The sequence below is a fragment of the Phytophthora cinnamomi genome (genome assembly GCF_018691715.1).
Source record: "Phytophthora cinnamomi strain GKB4 chromosome Unknown Contig3, whole genome shotgun sequence".
NCBI lineage: Eukaryota > Oomycota > Peronosporomycetes > Peronosporales > Peronosporaceae > Phytophthora > Phytophthora cinnamomi.
The window spans coordinates 866,805-889,593 of NW_027150936.1; the positions used below are offsets into that span (position 1 = coordinate 866,805).

General features: G+C 54.3%; 8 protein-coding genes across 9 annotated transcripts; 4 read left to right on the forward strand and 4 right to left on the reverse strand.

The window, feature by feature from the left end:
• Nucleotides 1–1,257: 1,257 nt before the first annotated feature.
• IUM83_09204 (uncharacterized protein) lies at nt 1,258–2,161 on the forward strand (the record flags this gene model as incomplete). The annotated part of the gene is made up of 3 exons (XM_067933629.1): nt 1,258–1,311; nt 1,423–1,972; nt 2,040–2,161. The coding sequence occupies 3 exons, from the start codon at nt 1,258–1,260 to the stop codon at nt 2,159–2,161; spliced, it is 726 nt and encodes a 241-aa protein (XP_067799877.1).
• A 115-nt stretch (nt 2,162–2,276) lies between these two features.
• IUM83_09205 (Isoprenylcysteine carboxyl methyltransferase) lies at nt 2,277–3,235 on the reverse strand (the record flags this gene model as incomplete). Its single annotated transcript, XM_067933630.1, has 3 exons — nt 2,277–2,364; nt 2,442–2,820; nt 2,965–3,235. The coding sequence occupies 3 exons, from the start codon at nt 3,233–3,235 to the stop codon at nt 2,277–2,279; spliced, it is 738 nt and encodes a 245-aa protein (XP_067799876.1).
• Nucleotides 3,236–3,669: 434 nt separating this feature from the next.
• On the reverse strand, nt 3,670–4,668 carry IUM83_09206 (uncharacterized protein; the record flags this gene model as incomplete). Of its 2 annotated transcripts, XM_067933632.1 has the most annotated exons (2): nt 4,016–4,037; nt 4,106–4,668. In XM_067933632.1, the coding sequence occupies 2 exons, from the start codon at nt 4,666–4,668 to the stop codon at nt 4,016–4,018; spliced, it is 585 nt and encodes a 194-aa protein (XP_067799843.1). The 2 variants fall into 2 exon arrangements, with proteins under 2 accessions (XP_067799842.1, XP_067799843.1); XM_067933631.1 differs by having other exon boundaries at nt 3,670–4,668.
• Nucleotides 4,669–9,080: 4,412 nt separating this feature from the next.
• IUM83_09207 (uncharacterized protein) lies at nt 9,081–10,079 on the reverse strand (the record flags this gene model as incomplete). The annotated part of the gene is made up of 1 exon (XM_067933633.1): nt 9,081–10,079. One exon carries the CDS (start codon nt 10,077–10,079, stop codon nt 9,081–9,083), a length of 999 nt encoding a protein of 332 aa, XP_067799841.1.
• A 3,440-nt stretch (nt 10,080–13,519) lies between these two features.
• Nucleotides 13,520–14,473, forward strand: IUM83_09208 (NmrA-like family protein; the record flags this gene model as incomplete). Its single annotated transcript, XM_067933634.1, has 1 exon — nt 13,520–14,473. One exon carries the CDS (start codon nt 13,520–13,522, stop codon nt 14,471–14,473), a length of 954 nt encoding a protein of 317 aa, XP_067799811.1.
• Nucleotides 14,474–15,475: 1,002 nt separating this feature from the next.
• Nucleotides 15,476–16,429, forward strand: IUM83_09209 (putative NmrA-like family protein; the record flags this gene model as incomplete). Its single annotated transcript, XM_067933635.1, has 1 exon — nt 15,476–16,429. One exon carries the CDS (start codon nt 15,476–15,478, stop codon nt 16,427–16,429), a length of 954 nt encoding a protein of 317 aa, XP_067799840.1.
• Nucleotides 16,430–19,066: 2,637 nt separating this feature from the next.
• IUM83_09210 (NmrA-like family protein) lies at nt 19,067–20,020 on the forward strand (the record flags this gene model as incomplete). The annotated part of the gene is made up of 1 exon (XM_067933636.1): nt 19,067–20,020. The coding sequence occupies one exon, from the start codon at nt 19,067–19,069 to the stop codon at nt 20,018–20,020; it is 954 nt and encodes a 317-aa protein (XP_067799961.1).
• Nucleotides 20,021–20,416: 396 nt separating this feature from the next.
• On the reverse strand, nt 20,417–22,375 carry IUM83_09211 (uncharacterized protein; the record flags this gene model as incomplete). The annotated part of the gene is made up of 1 exon (XM_067933637.1): nt 20,417–22,375. One exon carries the CDS (start codon nt 22,373–22,375, stop codon nt 20,417–20,419), a length of 1,959 nt encoding a protein of 652 aa, XP_067799962.1.
• Nucleotides 22,376–22,789: the final 414 nt, after the last annotated feature.

Sequence of the window (22,789 nt, forward strand, 5' to 3'; positions counted from 1 at the left end):
AAATACCGCTGAGATTTCGTTGTCTCCTGGCCGAAGTCCTAAAATTGTCCCCGTAATGACCTCTGAACAATAATGATTTGTTTTCAGTAATTGTAACAGATACGTGGTATTATTTAGCCAAAAATAAATATTCCAATCGGAGGTTTCGAACGGCCGGATACCTTCGAGGTCAATTATCTTCAGCTAGAACATCATCTACATGTATTGTTGCGTACATCCTGGATCCACTTCGGGGGGAGGGGGTAGTCGTAAAATGAGTTTTTTTTCTCTCTAAAAATTAGGAAAATTAATGAAATACCCCGGAAATGTAAAAGTTTAACGAAATGACCCTCGACGTTTCTCTAAAAAAATGATACCACTCAACCATGTCTCCTCTGAGCTTTCGCAGTAGTGATCTTGCAAGGCATCCTAGAGGTGCGTTTGTAAATCATATCAGAAGCACTCTTAATAAGATGAAGGAGCCAGAAATATCATTCGGTTGACATGTATCAATCCAGCATCATGTTTTCGAACGCGTGGGTTCGAAACATGCTGCAAATTCACGGCATGACTATAATATGAGACTGCGCTGGGGGCGGGGATTTCGTTCGAGCAAACGGTTCTCTCAGTTTATTAGCTCTAACTCGCCCTGAAATGGACCCAGTATAGAAAATACCAGCAATCGATTCATTACTTTGCTCAATTCATTGTGGTTGTAATTGGTGCAGGAAAGTTTTGAGGAAACTGGTATAGGCACGATACCATAACTGGTCTACCTCGCGATTCACACCGTCTACTCCCTGCCAGCCCAGGATGTGCCGACCTTGCTCGAGGAGGGATCTGGGTTCACGCGGTTGAATGGTGAGTGGTTCACGTTTCTCGAAGCAGCGCTGACTTGAGTAACGCCCAGCAGGACGACGGCAGCGATAACCAGGCTTTTGGCGAACGACATGTTCGTCTTCGTTACTTGATGGAGTCGGCTTGGTACGGTGAATCGAAGAATGAAATGTAAATGTGGATAGAGCTATCACAGTCGGCGTGCGAGAGAAGAACTCGGATTGACGTAAGTTCTAAATACTAGTATCTAGCTACTTAAGTACGAGAGTGCAGGGCAAAAGTGTTGAGTATTGGGGGCAATACCCACGACCAAGATACAGTTTGATGTTTCCAATAATATTGGATATATTATATCCGGCCATGATTGCAGCCATCTGTCACGTCTTAAGATGGCTACATTCGGAAATACGCGGAGACATTTACGCTTTGGTCATCCGAGCGATGGCAACCACGCTCAAGAAGTGTCTAAAGCTGCACAAGCTTTTCGCGGCCGAGGTTAGCCACCCCCTCTCTAACTGCGCTGATTTGCTAATCCACAGTTGCGGCCACGCCTCTCTAACCTCGCTTTTTGCCCCTTCCTTTGCAATCTCTGAATGACTGGCGCAGGTCGCTCGTAGCGCCCGCCTCGAGTCCGAAGGCTCCCAGGTGCTGTCGTCGCTCGCCAACGTGAGCCAGCGAGTGCCGACGCTGTTGCAGACTGGCAATGCAACTTTCAGTGGCAACGAATATGATGACGTCGACGGCAACTCGGACGTGATGGGCGTGTTAAGTTACTCGTGCAACACGCAGAGCCTGTTGCTTCAAAAGCATTTTTTGGCTCTGGAGAAGAGCAGGGGGTTCTTAACCGACGTCCTGCGCGACTACCAAGAGTTGCTGCGTCATCTTCGGTCATTTACCAACGACTGTGTTACGCTGGTGGATGACGCTCTCATCGAGGGTGAAAGTGCGGTGACTGTGGCCGATGAAATGGCAGCGGTAACTTTCCCCTTGCAGTTGCAGGAGTGGATGGAGACGGTGCTGGCGATGTTCGAGCACGAGGTGTTGCGTAAAATGAGGCTGGTGTCGGGCTTGGAGTACAGTGATAGCGGCCGATTGAGCGTTGTGGCCAAGGAGTGGAGTGCGAAAGGAGCAGTGGGCAACATCGACCACGACTACGGTGCGTAGTTTTATGTTTTTGCTTCATGGCGATGTGAAATTGAGGTTCTAACAACAGAGTTTTGCAGTGCAAACAGGCTTGCAGTTGCCGGTAGCAAAGTCTTCGTCTGCTTCACAGTCTGGAGATTCCGAGTCGGACGCGTCCAAAAGCAAGAACAAGAAGAAAAAGAAGAGCAAGGCCAAGAAATGAAGAAAATGCGCACGCATCGTCGACCATTTTTGTAGTTTGGCCTCTAATCTGTCCATCCGTCCTATTCTTTTTTGCCCAGGAAGATTTTCGCAACGTCACCACGCTGCTCGTCTTCTCATACAAATGGGATGCCGCTAATAGTGCGCGCCTTGTACGCCGGGTACTCGTCCGGGAAGAAAGCGAGCAGCAACTGCTCCTCATACCTACCACAGCGATATGAAAAAAAAAACGTTAAAACCCTACTACTCCGCCATAACAAAAGGAACCAAAGGCAACGCACGGGATGCGGTCGTGGAAGAAGCTCCAGGACACGAACGAGTAGCCCACGGCGCACAGCGGGTTGCCCAGCAGGATCTGGCTGCCCACGATCCACCAGAACCAGCCCAAGTAGCTCGGGTGGCGGATGAAGCGGTACACTCCGTGCATAACCAGCTTGTGCTCCTTCCTCTTTAGATATTCAATCCGGTGCGAGAAGTTGCTGGCAGCCGTGCTCATGGCCGAGATCCGGAAGAACTGGCCCACCACCACGAGTGAGATCCCCACGGGGCGGACCAGAGCGTGCAACTTCCACTCGGGCACGAAGTACAGCTCCAGCCAGAACTCCACGCAGCTGAACAGCACCGCCAAGTGGTACTCCCGACTGTGGTTAAGCAGGAACGCTGCAATGGCAACAGCAACAGCAATAGTTACGGTAAATTAAGGAAAACTTTTCGAACGGCAACTAGCGAGTGCAAGTGCAAATGCAAGTGCAATGTTGCCGATGGGTTAAGGTGTTGCCGCCGCCGGTTCGTAACGTAACTTACACTCGTAACTGACATTGGCGGGTCGGTACGCGGCCGTGAGGAGGAACTCCATGAGGTGGAAGAAGCCCAGCGCCAGCGCGTAGAGCCCCCACTGCTCCACGCAGCGCCAGCGCGCGGCGGCCGTGGCGTCCCCCACGTCGCCGTTGAGCGCCACCAGCTCCGTGTAGAGCAGCAGCGCCGCGTGCGCCGTCATGAACACGCCCAGCCCGAAGGCCGCCAGCGCCACTTTGCCCAGCCCGCGGTCGGAGCGGAAGGCCTCGGAGCGCAGCATGGCAACAATCCGCGACGGAGAGAGACTGAGCAGAAAGTAATCGGAACTAGTGGACGAAAGTGGTACATTGTACCAAAAGTGGGTCAAATTTAGGGAAGTCTGCTTGGTGTTGTTCTCCTTTCATTCGTGTCGTATAAATTAGAGAAGAGATCAGAAAGATCGACATGTGACGAGACACGGGGATGTTGAAGACAACTGGTTCATTGGCAATAAATGCGGCAAGTGGTGCAGACTGACGGTTGGTTTGTTTGAGCTCCAGAAGCTGCTCGAGGCGAACCCAGGACCATCGTCGCACTACTCATGCTGGTGATTAAGACGGGCACGGCATGACATGGCTGATTGGATGGAACGGAAGAACGGTGAGTGCAGGGGTGGATGAAGTGCCTCCCGGTGGAGGGTGTTGCCGTGCGTGAGAATGAGTTGGAGCCGCCGCGCTAGTTGACGACAGCCGACGTGACGCCGCTCTTGGAGACGGTCGACCCCTTCATGCTCTTGAGCCAGCAGGTGCCGCCGTTGAAGTTGGACCACGAGAACGCGTGGCAGCCGACCGTGGCGCGGCACTTGTCGCAGCAGTCGCCTGGCTGGCCGCCCGGGACGTTCGAGATGTCGTTGTCCACGTAGTCCACGTTGGTCTCGAGCGAGCAGCTCGGCGGCAGATTGTCCTGCACCTGGCTGGACACCACGCCGGACTTGGAGACCGTCTGTCCCTTGGCGCTCTTGAGCCAGCACGTGCCGCCGTTGAAGTTGCTCCACGAGAAGGAGCGGCAGCCACTCCAGTTGTCACAGATACCGCAGCAGAGGCCTGGGTCGTCGGCGGGGGTGTTGCCGATATCGTTGTCCACAAAATCGGTGTCGTATTGTAGCGTGCACATGTCGACCCTGTTCATGACCTCGGCCGACTTGACACCGGGTTTGGAGACCTGCGTGCCTTTCTTGCTCTTGAGCCAGCAGGTGCCTCCGTTGTAATCAGACCAGCTGAAGGCGTTGCAACCAAGCCATGAAAAGCAGATTGTGCAGCACGAGCCGGCTTGGCTGGCTGGGACGTTGGCGATGTCATTGTCTTGGTAGTCGACGCCGTCGTTGATCGTGCATCCGGGCGGGTCTGACACCAGGATGGCTGACGTCGCCGCAGGGTTCGAGGCCGTGTTGCCCTTGGCGCTCTTGAGCCAGCAGGTGCCGCCCTGGTAGTTGGTCCACGTGAAAGCGCCGCAGCCCGACGTCTGCGAGCACAGCGAGCAGCAGTCCGACACCTGCACGCCCGAGACGGACTTGATGTCATTGCCCACATAGTCGACGCCCGACGTGGTCGGGCACGTTGCTAAGTGGCGGCGCACGGGCAGGAGCGGGTTCTCTGCCAGCGAGCGCAGACTGAAGGCGTCAACATGAAGCGAGCACGCCGCAGACAGGAACGCGAGGACGAGGAAGCGCGTCATTCTCGTTGAGGAGGAGGTAGTCGAAGGGACTGGGAGGGATAGCTTGGAGCTGAAAGGTGCGGAGTACTTGAGTGGTGGTTCCGCAGTAGACGGTAAGTTGTGGAGTGAGCTCGTCCCAAGCAACAGCAAGCGGCTCTACAGGTTGTGCCTGTTCCAGCACCCTCTAGAGAACTGGCACGAAACTAATACTGGACAAACAGCTTTTGTGTCCAGCAGAGATTCGTACCGAGAAGGCGCTGGCGCGGGTGACAAGCCTCAAGCGCACCCAGATCACGGAAAATTGCGAAATCGCTGGCTCAACGGCGTTAGAGCGTGCCACCCAGCATGCAGACCACCGCGATGCCATAATGTGCTCATGAGTCATCTAGAATGGTTTTGCAGTGGTGATAACAAACCGCTCGTCTTCTTTTTTCTGTCCGAAAGCGATGCGATGGGTGAGACACCCATGTTGAAGTTACATGCATGACGGTAATGCACTAGCACGCTTCGTGCACGGGGTCTTTCAGTATTCCAAATGCTGTTTCACCGAGATGAAGGTAGATTTTGAGAATGAGAAGTAGTGAACATGTTCATTACCCGATCAGTGTACGGCCCGCAAAGTGCAGGGGATCGTAGTAACGACCAGAATACGAAAAAACATTAATATAGCAATTAAATAATAACAATCAACTATTACTGTTAGTAATATTATACTGAAACATGAGATATAATTACTACTTTGAGGTTAATGAATCGACAAAGTAATATGCTGTACAAAACCGAACACCAAATGTTAAAAAGAAAGTTAAGGCACTCATAGATATCAGAAAAACTTTGGTTATGTAGCTTTAACACAATACTTTCCAATAAGAGGTCACACTTTTACTTTCAAGCAAAGGTTGAGATTTGGAGGGACTGAAAAGTGAGATATTACTCGTCTCGATTTATAATAATCTAAAATGCTAGCTATAAAATGTCACAAGGGTACAAACTTTACTAAAACTGTCACCCACACGAAAGGGCGCTAACGTCCAGAGCGGCACCACACTGGTTTCTAGTGACTCATGGATGTGCTTGGTTGTCGGGCAGCCTGGTGTGGCTATGACGAAGGACCAGGCGATTCATCAATTCAAATTATGCGCGATTTGTCCCGAGCTGGAACGGTTCCTGCCCCCTCGGCATTAGCTCGGACCGTTCCATCCCGCGATGGGTTCAGGCGAGTGCCTGACGACGGAGACGTGGTGTGATCGCATATCAAGGTCTGCGGGTCTCGGACCTGGACCTTGCGAAGCTGCAGACACTAATCCCACTGCTGAGCGGTAGTCCCGCTGTCACGGAGATCCCCTGGTGTCCAAGTGGGACTTCGCGGACGGGTGTCATGTGTATGTGTTTGTTAGACTATAATAGCCTACGACTCAGAGGTGCGGACGGGGTGTGCCAGAGGATGGGTACCCCCTATACGAGAGGAAGTGCAAGATCAAGAAGGCTGCGAAGGCAGTCGCGAGCCAGGAGTAGTGGAGGCAGCGGAGGGCTGCTTTCGCCAGTCAGTCGTGATTTAGCTTTGGGCCACACAGGTCGTTAAGGAGGAAAACAGTTTTGCATTTTGTTGCTTAATTGTATTCTCTGATCTGTGTTTTTAAACAAGCTACAGGCAGCATTTACTACTCCCATACAGCGGCGGACGGTCCCAAACCGGTCCGACAAAGCGACTCGCGACAGATTCTATCAGATTGTTGAAATCTCCCCGTGGATCAAGCAGATTTTTTAGGTTGACAAAACACACAACGAAAATAAATTTGTAGGGGGAAATAAGGATGGCCTGATTCTTAGTAATATACCAGTCGACAGACGCTTTCCATCGCAATGGATTGGCTTTTTGTCCCGTTAACCGCTCGTGTTGTCCCTTTCAACACTATATTTTGGAGAAAATCCAGTTTGGGGTCCGTTAAAAATCGCGAAGCGTTTATTTGGGTGTTATATTGAGAATGGGCAGTGTTTGAGAATAACTACGGAGCTGTATGTCTGCCCTTCAGTCGATGCTGAGCTGTCCAGCTCCTGCGTCAATATGTAGATCTCCAAATTAGTGCCGCATAGGACGTAGCTTGTTGCTTTCCTGGAGGCAGACCGACCGGAGGCCTCGCTAGGTTCGAATTTTATTGTAGGATTCAGAAAAAAAAATCAGAAAAATAAAACATGTTGGTGTATTTGTGCCTTGCATGCTTTCTGTCTAAACAACGACGTAATTCGTTGTTTTAGCAAATCATGGCGATAAGCCCATCATTGAGGTAGGAGGCTAACTCGTCGATTTAAGATAGAATAGCTGCTAAGACAACGAGTTAACGTTGAGTTATGCCTACTTTCGTTGAATGGCTGGAGTAAATCCGGCAATACTACGGTCCTCACATTCTAACTCGCTCGCTTCGTCTGATTGCTTTTCAGTCGATCATGATATCGATTGACATGCGCTGGCGATCTATCGTACTAACCTACCTCTACGATATTGATCTAACGGTTGTGGCTTCAGTGATGGGAGTGTCAACGCGGTCCATCTCTCGCTGGGGCTATCTGTTCCGTCGGCGTGGTAACGTCATTCCAAACGCTCGAATCGAACGGAAGACGCGCTGGCCTCCAGAGACTATCAAGTTTGTGAAGGGCTTTGTCGAAGAACATCTGTTTTTATATCGAGGAGCTGCAAGCAGCTTTAAAGCCAGCGTTTCCTGCACTACCAAACATTTCTACTGCTACTATATGCCGTGCGCTGAAATTCGACCTTGGTTTAACGCGCAAGGTCCTGACGAACAGAGCGAGAGAAAGTGTCCCCGCCGAAATCGCTTACTACAAGAAATTCTATTCTTGCAGCCATTCTTGCAGCGACACCCGATCTATTCTTGCAGTGGCAACTGGTCTATTCTTGTTCTGCGTTGTGTTTGGGACTGGCGGTTGATTAGCTTATACGTGTTACGCGTATACATACAGCATTTTTGGTTTTAGAAAGTGGCTCAAACTCTGTCAATACCCAATATAACGTCCAAGTAAACGCATTGTGATTTTTAACGGACCCTAAACCGAATTAGTTTTAAATTACGAATTTCCCCTATCCTTTCTCCATATTAGAATTCCACGCAGGAATTTCCACGCCTAGAACAAACCAAACCAAAATAACTAATGAACCAGGTTCGAAACGGTTTCGTGATTTGGTTCGAAGTGGTTCGAACCGATAGAAATGCAGCAAACCAAAGCAAACCACGACGCTGTGGTTGGCTACAGGAGGTGCAAGCAAATAAGCCAACCTTGCTACCGATATACCAATCGCAGATTACAATTCTTCGGGGGGTACAAGATATGCCGCCTGCTTGGGCGCGGCCTTTGACGAGAGCATGCCCGGAGGACAGAGCCATATTGACCAACCAGGCAGCGGAAAAAGCAAACCATCGGTTGCAGTTGAAGCTCAACTCCAAACCACGAAACTCCAAACCTCAGGGAAGGTTCAAGAGCGTTTGGTCTGGTAACGTTCAGAACCGGGATCGATCCCCGCCGAGTGCGGGACTTTCCACGGAGGCCGGAGATAGGCAATATCTTGGACGAGCAGCCACTCCGTGGAGTGGTCCGCCCTGCCAACCGCACCCCGGTGTAGGATAGTTGGGTGGGCTGGAGGCCCCAAGTGCCGAAAAATGCCCCATAGTGTAATGAGGGGTATCAGAACCCGGTCCCGAAATGGGTCGGATAGCCACAGGCATCCCCACCAGAGCAAGCCTCAAGCCTGGTGTGTGGGTTCTGGTGGCTTAAATCTCTGGTAACGTTCAGACCAAAGTAACGGCTAGAATTGGTTCAACGGTCGTGAAATATAACTTCGAACCAATAGTTTGCACTTCGGTTGGTTTGGTTTCCACGCAGGAATTCCGTCTACTTTTGTGCGGGCCTTACCAGGCTAGACAAATTATCCTGTTGTTGCGTCTGTAGAGTCGCCCCCAAAACTAGCTAGAAGTCTGACATGAATTGTTCGCCTTCTCGCCATTGCTCGTTATGCGGCGCTGCTCACAACAACCAACGCTCTTCAGATGGACTTGGTCCAAATGCGAGGTTCCGTAAGTTTCGCTAACAGCGTAGGTTGCATTAGCGAGAGATTATAAGTTGCCGATTTGATTCGATCGGGGAAGCTCCGAACGAGTTTCTTTTGTGTCATCGTGCAGCGAAAGATACAACATGTGACGAGACAATGGGGTTAAGAAATGTTGATAACGCAGCAAAGTGCAGGTTGAAGTCTGAACTACTGTCGAATCCCTCGTCGCACTAATGCTCGATGTGTGGATTAAGACGGACACGGCATGACATGGCTGATTAGATGGAACGGAAGAACGGTGAGTGCAGGGGTGGATGAAGTACCTCCCGGTGGAGGGTGTTGCCGTGCGTGAAAATGAGTTGGTGCCACCACGTTAGAAGACGACAGCCGACGTGACGCCGCTCTTGGAGACGGTCGACCCCTTCATGCTCTTGAGCCAGCAGGTGCCGCCGTTGAAGTTGGACCACGAGAACGCGTGGCAGCCGACCGTGGCGCGGCACTTGTCGCAGCAGTCGCCTGGCTGGCCGCCCGGGACGTTCGAGATGTCGTTGTCCACGAAGTCCATGTTGGCCTCGAGCGAGCAGCTCGGTGGCGGGTTGGACAACAGCATGCTGGACACTACGCCAGACTTGGAGACCGTTTGCCCCTTGGCGCTCTTGAGCCAGCACGTGCCGCCATTGAAGTTGCTCCACGAGAAGGAGCGGCAGCCGCTCCAGTTGTTGCAGATGCCGCAGCAGTCGGTCGGGCTCTTGCCAGGGGTATTGGCGATGTCGTTGTCCACAAAGTCGACGTCGTTCTGCAGCGAGCACTGACCGACAGTGTTGGTGACCACTGCCGACTTGACGCCCACCTTGGACACCTGCGTGCCCTTCTGGCTCTTGAGCCAGCAGGTGCCTCCGTTGAAGTCGGACCAGCTGAAGGCATTGCACCCAGGCCACGTCGCGCAGATCGAGCAGCACGAGCCGGCTTGGCTGGCTGGGACGTTGGCGATGTCGTTATCTTGGAAGTCGACGCCATCAGTGATCGTGCATCCGGGTTGGTCCGGTATTAGGACGGCCGACGTCGCCGCAGAGTTTGGGGCCGTGTTGCCCTTGGCGCTCTTGAGCCAGCAGGTGCCGCCGTTGAAGTTGGTCCACGTGAAAGCGCCGCAGCCCGACGTCTGCGAGCACAGCGAGCAGCAGTCCGACACCTGCACGCCCGAGACGGACTTGATGTCGTTGTCCAGGTAGTCGACGCCCGACGTGGTAGGGCACGTTGCCAAGTGGCGATGCACGGGCAGGAACGGGTTCTCTCTCAGCGAGCGCAGACTGAAGGCGTCAGCATGAAGCGAACACGCCGCGGACAGGAGCGCGAGGACGAGGAAGCGCGTCATTCTCGTTGAGGAGGGGTAGTCGAAGGGACTGGGAGGGATAGCTTGGAGCTGGAAGGTGCGGAGTACTTGAGTGGTGGTTCCGCAGTAGACGGTAAGTTTTGAAGTGAGCTTGCCTGTCAAGCAAGAGCGATGGATCGATGTACAGGGCCCCGCCGGGATAACAATATCCAGCGAACTGGCGCACTGCTGCTAACTTCAACGCGCGCAAGGCACTCGAAGGCTACGAGGCGTAGCACGAACCCTGGCCTGGCACCCATTTGGTTTTGCCGATGTCCAGCAGAGATTCATATGTAGGTGGCGCTGGCGCCGGTGACGAGCCTCGAGCGCACCCAGATCACGAAATTTTTTGGCTGCAGGCACGGCGGAAGCGACCGCGAGCGAATCTACGCGGAAGCTTCGGCTTCACGAGCGCGAGTCGAATTGACAGAACTAGATGACAGCAGTGCTTGCTGCTCTGGAGCATACAGGCTTGCTCCACCTTGGAGAGGCCATTGCGCGCTTGTGAGTCATCTCGAATGGCTGTACAGGGGCGATAACAGGCTGGAAGGGGCCAGCTCACCTTGATTTTTTCTGTCCGAAAGGGGCGCCAGGTGTGACGAGACACCCATGTTGAAGTTGCATGACCAGTGTACCGGTGGTGGAGAGCCGCTGGCCTGTTAACGGCAATGCTTGCGGGCTTACAACGCGCGACTCCTTCAGCGGCGATGCGTCGATGCAATGGGGCTGGTGGCGAGACCTTTGCTTGGTGCTTGCTCAAGCGCTCGCTTCGCAGGTTGGCGCTCAAGTATCGGCGACTGCACTTCCCCGCCTGAAGTGGTGCCAACAGTGATGCCACCACTGATGGAAGCGGGTTATCAACGTGCCTCCCGTCGAATGTGGAAAGGAATGAAGGTGCATCCACTGTCGGCAGCGTCGACATGCTTCATCATTCGCGCAGTTCGAGCTGAGCTTCATCGCAATACTGTGCCACTGTCTATGAACTTGGCCGCTTCGACGAGGCGAGTTCGACTCCAGGCCATCGCAGTAGCTCATCGCCGCGCCCAGCCAGTGTTCTTGCGCCCATGAAGCCCGAGTCTAATGCATTTGCATCATTTTGGGGCCGAAAGTATGCTTCAGCTGACTTCAGCACCGGCGTTGCGGCAAGAACCGCTTGATTTCACGGTACGTGGTCGAGTAAGAAACTGGAATGTTGATCCCTTAGAACTGACGCATGTATTTTCGACGCATTATCGACGCGAGTCGCTTCAGTTTCACCCACCGATAGAACTGCATCATTGTGTACCTTCGCAAGCTATTCACAGCACAACGCGCTACACTCGCTTCTTGTATATTGTAATCTACTTCATTTCGTTCTAAGCCCCGCCACGAGCACACTCATTCACAAATCTCTAGCTTGCTGAAGCCGCTGACCATTCAACCAGCAGTGGTTATGATATTGAAGCCGCTATCATTCTCAACAAGGCCTCGTTGGACCGTGGTTTCGGACGTTGGATATAGTGTTTAAGAATTAAGTTACGATACCATGATCAAGAAGCACGCAAAAGGTTCTCATGATCGTATCGTTGGGCCACCAGGTTTCGACAGTCGGGCTGCCTCCGGTGGTGCTGCCATGGGCTTCCGGAATGCCAAAGTATTGACGCGGATGGTATTAGCCGTGTTCGTGGCATTGGTCAGAATGGTGCGATTATGTGAGCATTCTGCAGCGCCAACGAGCTTCGGCCCAAGTTGGTTGATAGGGCCTGCCATCAGACGCCAACAGGGTATCCCAGCCTAATCGCCGCCCAGGACTGCTTGGGCCTTTTACGTTGTCGGTGAAGGCCAACCAACCGAGTTGTTGAACTGAGTCGATCTTCCTCACACATTACCGTACTGAGTCGACGGTATGCAATCCCCACCATTCCCTCCTGGCGCCGACGAAGGGCGCACTGCGCAGCAAGGGAGCACAGGCCATCTTAGGCGCGCGCTAGGCGGCACCAGAGTGGCAAGCGCAGTGCCCACTAGCATCGCCGTGCGTGCCTTCGATGCTCTTCTTCCAAGCGCGGTGGATGGCCACGTCAGCGCGAGACTGGCAGTGCCACTGCCCCTGCGCCAACACGCCAAAGTCGTCTCATGCACCGAGCTGCTCATACGTCTCGCTGACGGCTCGTCGAGCCACACCGCGTCTCGAGATACCGTAGTGCCTATCAAGCACACATGCATGGAGGACGTTTTGCCGCCAATTGCGGGAGTACACTGTCGACGTCGCATCAATGACATCGATTCAATGCAGAAAGCCACCACCATGACCTCAGAGCACATCGCATATCGGACCCAACCTTACAAAGTCACAAGGATGAGCCAACCGCGGCCACGAACATCCGAAGGGATTGTCGAGACCACACCGCTTCAGCCTGAAGTTCAGGAGCGGTAGAATCGGAGTGGCACCTACGCAACCACTGCAAGCAGAATTGGGCTCGATCTAGAGCGACCACCAACCAACCACCACCAATGAAGACAGCGGGAACCTCGCGGAGTCCACATGCGTCGAACCAACGTTCTTCTACGCCATGAACCAAGACATCTCAACACAGCCACCAAACGAGTGAGCACCGCTCGTACGCCGCGCCAATCGAACTTTCGGCTCTGGAACTTCCAGTGGGAGCCTTCACTGACGGCGTGTGTCTACACGCGGCTCGCATCTTCAACGCACACGGGTTGTGGTCGAGGCTATCGACATCGTCCTAGCACCAATTCCGCCCCACCGAGCCCCAGCCACGAATGTCTCGAGCACAAAATGGGTCGACAGCAACGATAGGTACCTGGGCAACGTCCTTGCGGCCTACACGACAGGAATCGGAAGTGACGGCGGGTTCCGCATTGGCGCACGCCTGCAAGCGCCAGTGACGTAGCAAACCTGCATCTTCGGCTTGCGTGACAGCAATGCAAACGCGGCAAATCAGACACGCATCCGCTCGTCCGGCCCATGTCCTCGATCCCGTGGCAACAGCAGATGAGTGCGTCGGCGGACGACGCGTGTCCTCCCAAAGGACCTTCGCCATACAAAGCGCCAATGCCGAGCATGACTGGCCAAGCAGCGTTGGCGACGGACACATCCACGCGTGCACCAGCAGATGCGGCGCGAAAAAGACGCAGGACGAAGCCGTCTCTTCTTCAAGCAGGGGATCTCAATTGAAGTGACCTGCTTAGCCTGGTTGAATTGCTGTGAACTTCTTGCAGCAAGTATGATTGACGAGTCCCCGCAAAGACACGCTTCCTCTCGGTGGATGCACCGCAGCTACCGTTCGTTGCCTATCAAGCCACGTACGTGTGCCCACGCGCAGATCATGACAGTCACCGCTCACCGCAATTGAGAGCAGTTCATCTTCGCATCCGATCACTTTGCATTTCGCATCTCCGACCGCAAGTTCGTCGCCCGCTCCTCTGATCCTCCTCCTCCAAGAATGGTCAAGTACGTGCTCACCGGCGCCGACGGCAACCTGGGCGGCTTCGCGGCCGACTACATCGCTGAGATCAAGAACGACAACGACGAGATCGTGTTCACGAGCTACAAGATCGACAGCGTCCCGGCGGAGAAGAAGGCGAAGTGGGAGGCCAAGGGTATCACGGTCGTGCCGGCCACCTACGACGACGTCGACACGCTCAAGAAGGTGTTCGAAGGCGCGGAGGCTGTGGCCTTCATCTCCACGTGGCTCATCGGTGACGGCCGTCGCAACCAGGCCAAGAACGTCATCCAGGCCGCCAAGGAGACCGGCGTCAAGCGCATCTGCTACACGTCCTTTGTCGGCGCCGGCTCGGACAAGCCCAACGACCAGGTGCCGTTCCTGCCGCGTGACCACCACTTCATCGAACACGAGATCTACGCCTCCGGTCTGGACTACAACATCCAGCGCAACTGGCTGTACCAGAACAACATCCCGCAGTTCTTCGCTCAGTCCTGGCACTTCACCGAGGACCGCTGGCTGATCAACAGCCACAACGTTCCTGGTGCCTACGTCGCTCGCGAGGACTGCGGTCGCGTGTTCGGCGCTTTGCTGCTCGGCAAGCAGGAGAAGAACACGGTAGTGGACGTCACTGGCCCGGAACCCGTGCTTGACAAGGACGTTTTCGAGTGGATGAACTCCATCAGTGGCTACAAGGGCGAGTTCGTCGACATGCCTGACGAGGAGCTGCGTGCCTACTGGCTCGGCCGTGGGCTGCCCACGGACGTGTACGGCGACTTCTCCAAGCTCCCGATGAAGCTGTGCATTGGCGACCTGCTGTGCTGCGGTGAGACCCTGGCCAACGGCTCGATGAACAAGGTGACGGACACGGTTGAGCGTCTGACGGGCCGCAAGCCGTTGGGCTACAAGGAGAACCTGCTCCAGTACAAGGAGATCTTCCCCAAGAACCAGTAACTAGCTCTAAGCTGCGCTTGGAAACATGTCGATTTTGAATGGCGTAATAGTCTACGTGCTTTGTAGCGAAAAAATATCTTCCTCTTCAACTTCGTGGGAGTGAGCTCATGATCCGCAATGGTTGAGGGCGAGTCGTGGCTCTTGTTCGCGCCGCAGACAGGGCCGCGTAGAGGATCAGCCTGAGGTTGCTTCGCCTTTGGACTCCGTGCATGAGGGAATCTGGTTACAAGCACCGTGAATTCCATGTCCATGGACAAGGAGGGAGGTTTCCACGACTACATACTGGTAAAGCACTCACCGTTTTCGTTGACTCCAGCTCGAGAACCTGTAGGGAGGTTTTTCACGATTTTTTCCCGATAAGAATCGCATGACAAGCACTTCTGATTTCCAAGCTTGGGGAAACCTTGGATTTTGAAGATTGCAAAGGACTTGGCCTCGGAGGCCAGGCAGCCATTTGCACTTCACGCACGCGAGGGACTGGGCTAACTAAGCACGAAAAAGGCCGAAGGAGCGTGGCGCCACATTGTCGACACCACCAGTCCGGCTTGATGGGGAGTGCAGCGGTCTTCCCGGCGACGAAAACCTTCCTGTTAAGCCTCAGACCTCGGACATCTCAAGTTGAGGTGTCCGATTCCTAAGGTCTGCAGTACACGTACTACATGTACACTGCAATGCTGTAGTGCCTGTACTTTCACCATTGCCGATGCCATCCCACGTCCTCCGTAACGTACGGTAGTCATCAAAATGTGATGGTGGTGCAGACCCATGGGATTCCCAATGGCACCGCAGACCCACAGGAATTCCATCGGTCTGCGGCGCGCCAGCCGTCCGCCGACAGAAGGCAGAAAACGGGATCGCATCTCAAGCTCCCTCCTGCTGTTCGCCTCGGATTTGTGGGCTATCCACATACGTGGCACCACGGCAGCAGCATCAGGAGGACAGGCTCACTTTGCATTTTGCAACCTCAGGACCAAGTTCCAGCTCTTCTCACCTCCATCCACAATGGTCAAGTACGTGCTCACGGGCGTCGGCGGCAACATCGGTGGCCACGCTGCCGACTACGCTGTCGAGATCAAGAAGCCCGAGGACGTGCTGGTGCTTACCAGCTCGGATGTGTCCAAGCTCCCCGCCGAGCGCGTGGCTGCCTGGAAGGCCAAGGGCGCCATCGTCGAGCAGGCTGACTACCTGGACATCGAGAGCCTGAAGAAGGTGTTCGAGGGTGCCGAGGCCGTTGCCTTCATCTCCACCTGGTTGTTCGGCGACGGCCGTCGTGGCCAGATGAAGAACTGCATTGAGGCCTCCAAGGCTGTGGGCGTCAAGCGCGTGTGCTACACGTCGTTCGTGGGAGCCGGCTCGGACCTGCCCAACGAGCAGCTCCCGTTCCTGCCGCGTGACCACCAGTACACGGAGAAGCTCATCTACGCTTCGGGTCTCGAGTACAACATCCAGCGCGACTGGCTGTACCAGGACAACACGCCACGCTTCTTCGCTCCGTCGTGGCACTTCAACGGAGACCGTTGGCTCTGGAACAGCCACGGCGTCCCCGGCGCCTACGTGGCCATTGAGGACTGTGGCCGTGTGTTCGGTGCTCTGCTGCTCGGCAAGCAGGAGAAGAACACCGTGGTGGATGTCACTGGCCCCGAGGCGGTCCTTGACAAGGACATGTTCGACTGGATGAACTCCATCAGCGGCTACAAGGGCGAGTACGTTGACATGCCCGACGAGGAGCTGCGCGAGTACTGGCTGGGCCGCGGTCTGCCCACCGAGTTCTTCGGCGACTTCTCCAAGACGCCCATGAAGTTGTGCATTGGCGACCTGCTGTGCTGCGGTGAGACTCTGGCCAATGGCTCGATGAACAAGGTGACGGACACGGTTGAGCGTCTGACCGGCCGCAAGCCGTTGGGCTACAAGGAGAACCTGCTCCAGTACAAGGAGATCTTCCCCAAGAACGAGTAAGTGCAGTCTAGCGCACTGCAGACCGTCTCGTTCATACGATCTTTAAACACAATGAATACAGTTAATAGCCTCTACATCCATGCCTGTCAGTTTTAACACCACGGACACAAGGAACCTACGGAGAAGTATGAATCAGCAAGGGTGTTAGCTGGTGCGCGTAAAAATTAAAGGACCACACATATGCAGCCTTTAACTCGGTCAACGTTTTATCATTTTGAGCTGGGGTTTCGACAGCAATTGTGAAAGACGATGAGAAAGACCTACTATGCGTACAAGAAACTGTTTGTGCAAGGTCGACACAAATTAGGACCACCCCCATCCCAATACAAAATCCTATATTGACCGAAACCCCGTACAAGGCGATATGACTAGAGATTTGTACCGGACATTTTTTCGGTTGCCCGCATGCTGACACTAGCACTCTGGGAGCTCACTGTGACAGCATCCTAGCATGTTAAATAGTGTTAGCTATAGCTGTGGAGTACAACACAATCTCATAAGCGATATTGAGCGAGAAACGATTGTCAATGTCGCTCTCAGTGGTAAGTCAGCAGTATCCTATGATTTGCTATATCCATAGAGATTTATGAATGGGTGCTTCAGTCGAAAGCTGCTCGTGCCTTGAAAATCTGCGCCCCAATCCTGATCCTCCGTTCGCGTCCAAATGTAGATTGCTTGTAGGATCGCGTGTAACGGTTGTGTTCTGCACGAGCGAACACGTCTAACTAGCTGTCGAAATACGAATATCTAGTCATATCGCCTTGTACGGGGTTTGGGTTAATATAGGATTTTGTATTGGGATGGGGGTGGTCCTAATTTGTGTCGACCTTGCACAAGTATGCGACCCCCCCCCCCCCCCCCAACAAGTGCAAAACCGCGAGTGTTAGCAGGTCTTTCTCAGCGTCTTTCTATTTTTTTTAAGATGATGAGGTATATTGAATTACTTAAGAGAATCCTAATTACCGAGCCGGTCGTTAAGCCGGCAAATCAACCAAACCTATGTCGGATATCTACTGCTATGAGCTGAAATGCTCACGTCCAGGTGTGCCTGTCCAAGTATGCATAAGTCTTGGCGCACCTCGGTCTCCAAAATGGGGAGGCGGTGGGTTAGCGCTTGAACACCGGGATGCTCGTCGAGGTTCGTTGTAGTTCCAGTCGCCGCGAGTAGAACGCTACTTGTGTTGGAGCTCGGATTGATATGATGCCAGGTATCGACTCGAATTTGATCTGCAAGTCGTCTACATTTGAGGTACCAGGTTTTAAGGTTCTCCGTCGCTTTCTCAGCGTCTTTCATGACTGCTGTCGAAACCTCACCTCAAAACGATAAAAATTGAAGTGTTATGAGGCCGCATAGGGGTGGCCTGTAATTTTGACGCGCACTGCAGCTGGTGGGTAATCCTCAGGATTTGAAAGCTGCGTTATTGCCAATACATGTAACTTTGCTAGTGCATGAAATAGATACATTGTCGTTGTACATACTAGTAGTGCTTTAGATTCTGCACATTCGTTGGATGTACTGACGAGATTGCTGGCTGGGTCTCCTGTTTTCTACGGCGGGAGATATTCATCCTGGTTGATGGAGTTGCGGGAACCGCCACTTTCTTGTGGCGGATCCACACTGCCATAGTGTTCCATGCTATCTGACGACTCCGTAACGATATCCACTTTCACAATGTGAACGTGCTCTCCAAGAATTCCTCGGCTGAGCTGTTCTTTCCGCCAGCACTATCAGTTTCTCTACTAGTGTTCACACGACCTCCGTCTTGACGGGGACGATATTAAGACAGTACTGCGCCGACTGTGGTTCCCAGAACCGGTCGAGGGGCGCATACGTCTCCCATCAGCGCAAGTTTGGATAACTGGCCCGTTGACACCGAGGTAAATAGCATGCATTAATAGCAGCTTCACGACACGTCCACTTATCTCTCTGATGAGATTGCTGGTGCGTTTCCTTGGCTTTCATATTTTCGGTGAGAATCGCGTCTGTTGGTGTTCAGAATCCGCGACAAAGGCTTGAAGTGCACATGTCTAAGCCATCTGCAAGGTTTTGGGCGTCGTGCAAATACCCACGCGCTTTACATACATGTGCTCCACAAGCTTCAAGCCTCCGTGTCCGCAGTCGGTGACACGGTTGTTCCCACTCCACACGAATCCTCGGAGGATTACATGTAGTCCAGCACGAAAAAGGGCGAAGGAGTGAACACTGGTCGCGCCGCATTGCCGAGACCGTCTGCCAAATTCTTCGTGTCGAGGCGCACAATGCTCTCGCAAGCCAGAAAAGAAATCATGTATGTACGCGTCGTCTTTCCCAGTGCAGTTTTCGTGTTGAAGTGGCCCCGTAACGGCTAAAACATGTTGACTTTTGTATGAACCAAAATGCCACGACACTGCTGTAAAAATGCTGGCTACAACAGTTGGTTCACATCCCAGCAGGTCCTTCGTGCGCTGCTCGGTCTCAGCCTGTCCCTTCGAAGTGGCCCCGCACCCACCCCTACATACATGTACACAGAGACGGGAGCGCTTATCAAACGCTCCCGCCTGATCTGTGGCTACTCACGTACGTGGCGCCTGCAGCTCACAGTCTCACTTTGCATTTTGCAACCTCAGGACCAAGCTCCAGCTCCCACTCCGTCAACCATGGTCAAGTACGTGCTCACGGGCATCGGCGGCAACATCGGCAGCCACGCAGCCGACTTCGCCGTCGAGATCAAGAAGCCCGAGGACGTGCTGGTGCTCACGAGCTCGGACGTGTCCAAGCTGTCTCCGGAGCGTGTGGCTGCCTGGAAGGCCAAGGGCGCCATCGTCGAGCAGGCTGACTACCTCGACGTGGATAGCCTCAAGAAGGTGTTCGAGGGCGCCGAGGCTATCGCTTTCATCTCCACCTGGTTGATCGGCGATGGTCGTCGTGGCCAGATGAAGAACTGTATCAAGGCTGCCAAGGAGACCGGCGTCAAGCGCGTGTGCTACACGTCCTTTGTCGGTGCCGGCTCGGACCTGCCCAACGACCAGGTGCCGTTCCTGCCGCAGGACCACCAGTTCACAGAGCAGCAGATCTACGCCTCCGGCCTGGACTACAACATCCAGCGCAACTGGCTGTACCAGGACAACATCCCGCGCTTCTTCGCGCAGTCCTGGCACTTCACCGAGGACCGCTGGCTGATCAACAGCCATGACGTCCCTGGTGCCTATGTGGCCATTGAGGACTGCGGTCGCGTGTTCGGCGCTCTGCTGCTCGGCAAGCAGGAGAAGAACACCGTGGTGGACGTGACCGGCCCCGAGGCTGTCACGGACCGAGAAATCTTCGAGTGGATGAACTCGCACAGCGGCTACAAGGGCGAGTTCGTCGACATGCCTGACGAGGAGCTGCGTGCCTACTGGCTCGGCCGTGGGCTGCCCACGGACGTGTACGGCGACTTCTCCAAGCTCCCGATGAAGCTGTGCATTGGCGACCTGCTGTGCTGTGGTGAGACCCTGGCCAATGGCTCGATGAACAAGGTGACGGACACGGTTGAGCGTCTGACGGGCCGCAAGCCGTTGGGCTACAAGGAGAACCTGCTCCAGTACAAGGAGATCTTCCCCAAGAACGAGTAAGTCGTGGCCGTTGCAGTGTTTTGATATTGTTGGGACTCTTTTGATCACGTGCGCCGTAGCAATTTACGCACGAGGAATACTAAAAGTACAGTTGAACGTCTCCCCCAACGCTCCTGTTTTGCTTTGTGCGCCTTGCGCCGGTTTTGGGTATCGTCATCAATGCGAATACACTACGAATACGGAACCATGTCTGTCCGCTGGCTTGGTGGTCAAAGCCTCAATGCGATAGCTACACGTACTGGACAGCGTCAATGTCAGGTATACGTAGAGTATGTAAATTGAAGTCTTTGGCGAGCAATGTTCTTTATCGGACGAGATCATTATGGTCTAGTATCACCACCGTTGATCTTTTACAGGAAACACATATAGCTCTACAAACACACAATTTCGCCGTAGTTATTTGGGCGTTGGTGCCGCCATTCGATAAGGACGAACTGGTACGCCCGAAGGCGTAAAGGCCCACTCGCCAGTGTCCGTGTCGTCGTCATCGTCATCGTCTTCGCCTTCCTCTTCGATCAAATTGCTATCGACGACCGACTTCAACTTCGATTGTTGGTAAGGCTGCGACTGAGACAGTGGCTCGGATTCTGCTTGAGCTGTGGCTCGAGCCAAAGCTGCGCTGTCGGACTGCAGCCGTCTCCTCCTCAAGCTCGATCGGGCGTTCTGAGACGCTGCTGTAGCGGGCAGGCCGGCTTTCTCGAGGCACGAGAAGCAGATGTGCATGGGAACGATGCCCACAGCGTGCAGCTCGATCATCTCCTTGGAAGCACAGGACCGGCAGACCACGTGCCCGCACGCGTGACAATTGACACGGCTCGAGAGCACTTGGAAGGGCTTCTCACACTCCTTGCAGCTTTTGGCCGACATCTTGGACATCCACTCGGTCTTCATCACAAACGTTCGCGAGTCCAAACTTTTACGACGGAAGTGCGAGCAAATTCGCGCAAGATTGGAGCCGAACTTCTCCATCAGAAGCCGAGCAGTGAAGCCCGGGGCCCAGCCGCCGGGTTCAAGTCCCACCATGTACACGATCTTGGTGTAGTTCGGGTTGGGGTCATCGCTAGACGAATGTCGCCGTCCTGAACGTCGGAGGAAGAAACCAGACCGGAACATCGTGAACGGTTCAAGACCTGGTCTCTTAGTGGTTCCAATAAACTCGGCGTCGTCCACGGAGTCCCAGAGACAGTATCCGATGGTCGACCCGTCCGGTTGGCGGATCATGTCGGTGGCCACAGCGACGCACACATCTCGGTTCACCATTAGACCGGGGGATTGGTAGCTGGCATATCGCACGTACATGGAGTTCATCGGCCGCTCGTTAGTCGGTCGACGCAGCACTGACACGACGCGAGCCTCCAACAGGCTGTCAGATAACACTCGGTTGTTCCGCGTGACCGACTCCGTGTCCGACAGCACAAAGAGCTTCATGACTTCCTCCACAGTCGCGTGGGTGTGGCTCACGCAGCAGAACCTCGTCTGCCCTGGTTTAACACTCGTCTCATCCATGTAGTACGACACGTCCTTCTTGCGCAGCTTGGGCTTCCACTGCACGTTGTTAGGATTGTCGGAGAGCATCGACGCCATGACACTCTGCACGGATGCGTTCACCCGAGAAATAAGTTCACGGCGTCGAGCCGGAGGGAGCTCCACGTAGGACTCGGAGCTGCTATTGCCGCTACTGCCACTGCCGCTGCCGCTGGCGGATTTGTCGCTGCGATGTCGCTCGAGGTGGGGGAAGCCCATTGGGATCTGCTGCGACGGACGTGGAGGCTGTTGAGTCGATGTACTGCTCGTCCGGTGGTTCGATAGCGGCTTAAACCCTTGCAATGAGCGCTCGAAGCTGCTGATATGCTGCTGAGCGTCGTTCATCTGGCGACTAGGAACCGGTCGCGACGGTCCTACCGAACTTCCGAAGTTGACGTGGCCTTCCGGAATCTGCTGCGACTGTCGACGAGGCTGCTGCGCTGCTTGATCGCTGTTAGTCCGGAAGCGAGGGGCCTGCTGCGGTGACCCCATAGACCGTCCGAGGCTGGATGCAGGAGGTTGTTGAGACTGTCGACGGAACTGAGACTGATCTTGTGGCCGAACACTCGGCGTTGGCTGGAGGGATCGAGATCGCTGCTGCCGCTTCTTCGAACTGTGCTGAGCCCTTTGCTGCTGCTTGGCTGTCTCCCTCATCGTTTGGTCGAACGGCCTCATGGTCTGCTCGAAGGGGTTGATGGTTTGGTCCAAGTTGGTGGTGCTCTGGTTCGAAGCGTGGCGGGACGGTCGAGACAGCAGTTTGGCGCTGCTGCTCACGCCCCAGTGCGGGTCCTGCATGGCAGTCGGAGACGTCCACCCGCTCGCGTTGCTCATATCGGATACTTAGTACCCCAAGTCGTTCAACGAACCGTGAACACCTGAGACAGCGAATTCACTTGTGAGGCGATGTTGCAGCTTGCAAGCCGAGTCGAGCCGCGTGCTTTCTCCTGCGGATGTGTCGGCTGGCATCAAAGGTGCAATGCGCCAAGACAAGCCGAGGTGTCTGCAAGATAAGCAAGCACAGGCGCTGCCCAGCCCCTACTGACGTCGGAGTCACCGCGGGTCTCCCACTGCCGCCGACATAAATGCCGCAGGACAAGCCGCGCTCCATCCTCTCTACCGACGCCGGCACCCAGCAGGTGGCGGCGCCGTCGAGAGAACTCTCTTGATCTCGTCCCTGCTTGGGGCCCCATGCACTTCGACGTGTTGCTCGTTGGCTCCATCGACTTGTCGGAGATTCCTCGGATC